The sequence below is a fragment of the Engraulis encrasicolus genome, chromosome 24 (assembly GCF_034702125.1).
Source record: "Engraulis encrasicolus isolate BLACKSEA-1 chromosome 24, IST_EnEncr_1.0, whole genome shotgun sequence".
Lineage (NCBI taxonomy): Eukaryota > Metazoa > Chordata > Actinopteri > Clupeiformes > Engraulidae > Engraulis > Engraulis encrasicolus.
Window position 1 is genome coordinate 17,618,298 of NC_085880.1, and position 7,730 is coordinate 17,626,027.

At 47.8% G+C, this 7,730-nt stretch overlaps 1 protein-coding gene across 1 annotated transcript in view; it reads left to right on the forward strand.

The window, feature by feature from the left end:
* adgrb3 (adhesion G protein-coupled receptor B3) overlaps positions 1-7,730 on the forward strand; it is a 277,961-nt gene that overhangs the window by 104,578 nt on the left and 165,653 nt on the right. The window contains exon 4 of the mRNA XM_063191037.1: positions 2,692-2,856. Within this exon, the coding sequence (XP_063047107.1) occupies positions 2,692-2,856 (165 nt within the window). The remainder of the gene's footprint in view (positions 1-2,691; positions 2,857-7,730) is intronic.

Sequence of the window (7,730 nt, forward strand, 5' to 3'; positions counted from 1 at the left end):
TATTTTAGTTCTTGTGAAGAATTTAGTAAGGTTACCTTTAGCATTTGGGTAATGGGTGAAAAGAAGGCTTTTTTTAAGTGGAGGGAAACATATCCCTGGGATTTGATTGTTATTCTTGTTGTGCTTTTGCGAGAAGCTACAGTAAGATTTGGGGTGGTTAGAGGAAGTTTTTGAGACGCTTGAACATACCAGCAGAAGACACAGGACTACCTCTGTCTTTTTTACAATGAGCCGCACGGAGCAATGGATTTGATTGTTATTCTTGTTGTGCATTTGCGGGAAGCTAAGATTTGGGGTGGTTAGAGGAAGTAGTTGAGACGCTTGAACATACCAGCAGAAGACACTACCTCTGTCTTTTTTACAATGAGCCGCACAGAGCCATGGAATTCAGAGTTGGTACAGGGAGTCGGTTAATGACATAATTCACCAAGATTCAAATAACTCAAGGGAGTGACTTTCTCTTGGGCAGAGGCTAACACAGAGCCACCACATAACAAGCAAAGATGAAATAAAAATGAATTAAAATATATTACATTTACATTTACCTCACGTTCTGTTCGACACTCACTTCCTGGAACTATTTTAGAACTATGTCAATGGTGATATGTGTGTTAAAGGCTTCATGAGCCGCCATCTTTTTGTAAAGATGAAACACAGAGATCTATGGGATTAGCCTAACTCTTACTGCTAGACTCCCTCGCCACTCCCCGTCCCCTTTCATCTCTTCCTGGACTCTGATTGGAGACAATCAAAGCTCATCAAGTGTTAGGTGACACTGGGATTGGAGCGGAGGAGAAGAGATGGGGGGGGGCAGGGGGGCTGGTGAAGAGGATGGGATGGTAGGTGACTAGAGGGGGGACTGGAGCATACAGCGAGTGGCTGGGACTGGGACAGTATATTCAGGAGGGGTGTAAGGAGGTGGGGGACTGGTATAGTATACGTATTCAGGATGGGTGGTATGGACGTGAGGGACTGGGATAGTACTCTTATGCCTCTTTCCCACTGCCGATTTTCTGGTAGGCCTACAGCCCGACACAGCGTGACTCCGCCGCCACTTTTTGCTCTTCGACTGTGCTGTGTCATGCCCAATCGAAAAGCAAAAAGTGGCAGCCGAGTCACGCTGTGTCGAACTGCAGGCCTATCAGAAAACCGGCAGTGGAAAAGAGGCTTTACTTTCATGACTGGAGCCGCCTACAGCCAAGGGCTTTTGCCCAAGCCCAAATGGGCGCTGTTTAGACGCAGTTACACTAATGCAGAGACCTAGCATGGCCCTTGGATGTTAGTTAAAGCAGCACGGCTCAGGACTCTGGACAAGGTCGGTGTGACAGTCATGAGCCAACTCCTGGCCAGGGTGTCACTAGCAGGCTGGCACTGTCTGTGTGTGTGTGTGTGTGTGTGTGTGTGTGTGTGTGTGTGTGTGTGTGTGTGTGTGTGTGTGTGTGTGTGTGTGTGTGTGTGTGTGTGTGTGTGTGTGTGTGTGTGTGTGTGTGTGTGTGTGTGTGTGTGTGTGTGTGTATGGGTGTGTCTTCTACATATAAATGTGAGTATGTATGTGTGCTAGAGACTGTACTTGTATTTGTGTCGCCCCATTTGTCATGCACTGATGTAAGTGTGTGTGTGTGTGTGTGTGTGTGTGTGTGTGTGTGTGTGTGTGTGTGTGTGTGTGTGTGTGTGTGTGTGTGTGTGTGTGTGTGTGTGTGTGTGTGTGTGTGTCTGTGTGTGTCAGGGAGGAAATTCTCATGCTCCACAATCAGTATCATTAAAAAATGAGTAACTCTTCAGCTAGAAGAAACAAAGTGGGTTTTGTCAGTGCTGTATAAACTAGGACAGACCATCAAAACACCGGTGGTTTCCGCTCACTGCGTGTTAGGAATTGAGTGCGTGAGAACCAGACAGACAGTGGCAGACTGACAGAGAGCGAGGGAGACAGTGAAAGGGTGCGTGACAGAGATGGAGGGAGAAAGGAAGAGAAAGAGAGAGTGGATGAAGGAATGACAGATGGAAAGGGACAGAGAGCAAGTATGTGTGTGTGTGAGACAGATAGGGAACAATACTAAGTGAGAGAAGGAAAGAGAGAGAGACTGAAGAAAGGAGTATGAGAGATAGACAGACACATGGAGAGAGAGAGAGAGAGAGAGAGAGAGAGAGAGAGAGAGAGAGAGAGAGAGAGAGAGAGAGAGAGAGAGAGAGAGAGAAACAAAGAGAGAGAAACAGAGAGAGATAAACAGAGAAGGAAAGTATGAATGAAAGAAAGACAGAGACGAAGTGAAAAAGAAAGAGAACGAACAATTGAACAAGAAAAAACACAGACATAAAGAGCCGGAGGCAATGACAGTCAGCAACACATGGTGAAGCAGAAGGAAGAGGAGAGGAGAGAAGGGAGAAAGAGGACGAGAGGAGAGGAGAGAGGAGGAGACAGGAGAGGAAAGGAGGAGACGAATTTAGGAGAAGAGTGGGGAAGAGAGGTAGAGAGAACTACAGGAAGAGAGGAGGAGAGGAGTTGTCTTTCCCTCCATGTCCACCCCTGACTCTGCTCTGCATGTGTGTGTGGTTGCGTGTTTCCCTGTGTGTGTGTGTGTGTGTGTGTGTGTGTGTGTGTGTGTGTGTGTGTGTGTGTGTGTGTGCGTGTGTGTGTGTGTGTGTGTGTGCGTGCGTGCGTACGTGTGTCTCTCCCCGTGTGTGTGTCCGCAGTGCACGGCGTGTGGGAGGAGTGGTCGCCATGGAGCCTGTGTTCCTTCACGTGCGGCCGAGGTCACCGCACGCGCTCGCGGACGTGTGTCCCCCCTCAGCACGGCGGCCGGGCCTGTGACGGCCCAGAGTCACAGAGCAAACTCTGCAACATCGCCCTCTGCCCAGGTGGGTGTCACTTCTATACATACTCTATATTACATGTAATAATGCTGCACGAATCATTCTGCAAATGCAGTTGGCCTCTGTACACCCACCAACCATCATTTCAATGGAGCAGCAGGCAACCACCTGCCAATATGGCATTTTTTAGCATGCGCTAATGCACGTAGCACACAGAACAGTCACACATAGTGTATGCAGGTACACGTACAGTGACACACAGACTATAGCTCTCTCTCTCTCTTTTCTCTCTCTCTCTCTCTCTCTCTCTCTCTCTCTCTCTCTCTCTCTCTCTCTCTCTCTCTCACACACACACACACACACGCATGCACGCACGCACACACTCACAGACCAATCACCTCGTCATTCTCTTTCTCTCTCTTTGTCTCCTTTTCTTGTTTTGGACTTGAGTTCCCATGGGGACATCAGACACACACACACACACACACACACACACACACACACACACACACACACACACACACACACACACACACACACACACACACACACACACACACACACACACACACACACACACACACGCACACACGCACACACACACGGTGTGTTCCAAATCCTATCTCAAGATATCCGTCCACCGGGAGTAGGCGAAAGTGGCGAGTGGCAGTGGCGGCTGTCCGTCTCGAGTTTCAATCTCGCCTGTCGAACCGTAATCAATTTGGGGCCCTCCTAAATTGAAGACCTCTCCAGGTTTCGGGTTTCGGATCTCTCGGAAGAAAAGAAGCTTCAGCTTCAGCACCGTCTGTCCCCCTTGAGAATGATTTTCGAAAATTAGTTTCTACCACCCACCCACCACCATGCTGCTCTGCCCAGACAGTAGCCCCCCCCCCCCCACACACACACACACTCCCCACCGCCTTCCATTCCATCTCCCTTCCTGGACCCTAACTGGAGACAATCAAAGCTCATCAAGTGTTAGGTGACACTGGGATTGGAGCGGAGGAGAAGAGAGGGGAGGAGGAGGGTCAAGAGGGTGGGATGGTAGGTGACTAGAGGGGGGACTGGAGCATACAGCGAGTGGCTGGGACTGGGACAGTATATTCAGGAGGGGTGTAAGGGAGGTGCGGGGACTAGGGTAGTATTCAGGATGGGTGGTAGAAGGGCTCCACATTAACTGTTTTCATCACCAGCCAAAATAGCTAATAGATGTTAAAGGGACACTGTGTGAGATTTTTAGTTGTTTATTTCCAGAATTCATACTGCCCATTCACTAATGTTACCTTTTTCATGAATACTTACCACCACCATCAAATTCTAAGTATTCATTATGACTGGAAAAATTGTACTTTTCATACATGAAAAGGGGGGTCTTCTCCATGGTCCGCCATTTTGAATTTCCAAAAATAGCCATATTTTGCTGCAAAAGTGATTCTACTTGGACGACCATACTAGAACATATTTGTTTATTACTTAGTAAACTTTCATGTAAAGATCACATTTGGCAATAGGTAGCACAGTTTCGATGAGCAGCATAGTTGCAGTACCTTTTTTGACCATTTCCTGCACAGTGTACCTTTAAAAGTTTAAAAAAAAAAAATACACACCCCCTGTAATGGGTCCCTGTAAAGTCGGTACTTTCTACCAACCAAACTCAAATTTCACCAGCATACTATGGCTGGTTGGCTGGTGTTCATTTAAAGCCCTGGGTGGTAGGAACCTGAGGGACTGGGATAGTATATGAGGAGCTTTGTTGCAAAATGATGCATATCCATTTTGGAAAATTTTGGGAAATTAACATTTTTCTATTGGGAATTGCTTTGCATTGCATCGCATGTAAAATGAATGGGGTGATGTTGAGGGGTTTGTGGGGAGAGGTTGGGTACAGCTAGTGAGATAGGATTGGGGAGGGGGGGAGAAGGGGTTGGAGGGTGGTAGGTTGGTCGAGGGTGGGGATGGTGTGGTGTGTAGGGGAGTGGGGAGAGGTTGGGCACAGTACAGTTAGTGAGAGGGTGGTTTTCGCATGGTAGGTTGGTGGAGGGTCGGGGTGGGGTGGTGTGGAGGGGTGTGGGGAGAGGTTGGGTAAAGTTAATGGCAATAAGTGGGAAAGGATTGGGGAGGGTGGGGGAGCAGTGTGTAGTGGGGTGTGCAGGGGGTTAGGAGCTCATGTGAATGTGTGGCTGGAGCTGTCCATGGTGCTGGTACCATGTTACAGTTGCTTTGTATTTCAGCGGCCTCTTATGGTGTATTCAGGCCGACTGAGAACTGTGCCGGTGCTCGTTCCCGCACCTAATCGCGAACGGGCCGTTGTGTTCACGCCATAGATCTTAGCGTTTGCTGGAAAGTTGATTCGAATAACCAACGAAACCGCAAAAAAATACACTGGCCATTCGCAGATAATCACTTTAGTGCCGAACGTAACTGGTGCTGTGAACTATTCCGCATGTGACCATTTGCTACCCGGACGAACCTGCTGACATCCTTTTTGTCACAGTTCGCAGGGGAAAAATATAGTATTTTTTGGTTTGCATTGTGAATCAACTCTCCAGTTCCTGAATTGTGGCGTGAACACGCCAGGCTGGAATGGGCACTGGCATGGTTCTCTGTCTGCCTAAATGCGCCGTCAGAGGCAGGGCAGAGCATATTGGATGGGATGGGGTAGCAGTGTGGAGGGGAAGGCCGTACAGAGAGTCCAAACACTGGCAGAGGATTTGGGTTGGTGGGGGGGGAGAAGGGAGGAGGACGAGTGGAGCTCATGTGGCTGTGCTGTGTGGCTGGAGCTGTCCATGGTGCTGGTGCCATATTACGAGATCAACTGGCTTTTGTGTTTTACTGGCTTCGCAGAGCAGAGCCAGGGCAAAGCCATGTGACTGCATGTGACCAGGGAAGCCAACATTTGGGCAAAGGGGTCAGTTGTCCTGGGCCCAGGGAGAGAGGGGGCCCAGATTTGGGTTCTCATTACATGTATTGGGTGTGGGGGGCATTCATATGACTCTGTCCTAGGCCCACCAGCCAAAGCTGTCCGCGGCCCTGCCTGTGACTGCAGGCCTGTGATGTGCATGTTCAGCTCTGCGACTGCCGTTTGAAGCTACGTGTAATTAGCTGTGGGCACAGTGGAAAAACATACATGTGAGCACGTGGATACACACTGAGAGACTCACTGAGATACTCAAACACAGACACACGAACATTCAGACGCACAAAAACAGACCATGGATATACACACACATACACACACACAGTCAAACGCACATGTAGAAGCACATACACACATGCCACACTGCCGTACACACAAACACACACACACACACACACACACACACACACACACACACACACACACACACACACACACACACACACACACACACACACACACACACACACACACACACACACACACACACACACACACACACACACACACACACACACACACACAAGGCCAGACAGCACTGGTAGAGTCAACACGGTTCTGCTGAAGTGAAAATCACTTAGCCGCAATTGCCCGTGAATGCTAAGCTGATTAGCGATGATGAGTTTTTCCACACAGCAAATGTTTGGCTTTCCTTCTGGTTACTGACAGATTGCTGCTACGTCCGATCCCGAATGCTTTGTTTGTCAGGTTTTCTCTTAAAAGCAGCAGCCATTTTCTCGGGCAGAGGCAATTAACAGCTATTTGTCTTTTGAGGCCGTCTTTTTTTTTTTTTTTTTTTTTGTTCCTCGCTGTTGCATCATTTAGCCTTAATGGAAACGCTTCCCAGCAGGCAAATACCAGTTAGCCTATGGGCTCCTTAAAAAAGAAGAAAAAAGTAGAATCTCCTTGTGAAGAAGGCATGTTGTAAATGAATCTTGGCATCTGCCCCCACTCCAATCACCAATTTTAACATGCTCGCTCTCGCCGAAAATTGCCAAATTGCTACTTTGCGCACCTTTTTACGCACTTATGATCTCAGTGTTGAGAATGATACTTCACTTTTTAACTCCCTTACTCCCTTAGTCTCTTAGTCCCCATTTCCCCTGTTAGGCTATAATATTATTGGCTTCAGTGCACAAAGTGATATTGCATATTTTCTTTTCCTTTTGCAAATGGCTTAGTTTTATTACACTTTGAGATGGAATTGAGGTTGCATTGCGCCTTTTCCTCCGCTTTCCTCCAAGCCGTTGGCAGACAGTCACATGGGGGAAAATACTATGATGGTCGTAATTACAGTTGAATATGAAGCAATAAGGCCAGGGCTGAGAAACAATACTGAAAACAATTGAGGATGACGCACATGGAGATAAATAAAAAAGAAAAATAATACAAATATATATTTCAAAGTTATTTTTCTTGTTGATAAGTTACCTTTGTACTTTGTAAAATCTTTGGAAAACCGAGTGTCCACAATAGATATTCTGCACATATCACTAGAGTAGTGCCCTTGTTGACTTGCCATGCCACTCAGCACAGTGGGCAGAACGCTGTGTAGTAAGTGCACCAAGGTCTCACTCTTACTCTTTCTATCTCTTCTATGTGTGTGCGTGTGTGTGTGTAGTATGTGTGTGTGTGTGTGTGTGTGTGTGTGTGTGTGTGTGTGTGTGTGTGTGTGTGTGTGTGTGTGTGTGTGTGTGTGTGTGTGTGTGTGTGTGAGTGTGTGTGTGTGTGTGTGTGCTTTCATTTTCCCTCTCTATCTATCTGACCCTTCACCCTTTTTCTTCTCTTCTTTTTGCTACATTTATCTCCTTTTTGTTTGTACTGGTTGGCTGACTCCGCTCCTCCTCCTCCTCCTCCTCCTCCTTCTCCTCTTCCTCCTCTTCTTCCTCTTCATTTCTCTCCTCCCCTTCTTCCTCACGGTGGTTGCTGGTTGTGTGTGTGTGTGTGTGTGTGTGTGTGTGTGTGTGTGTGTGTGTGTGTGTGTGCGTGTGCGCGTGCATGC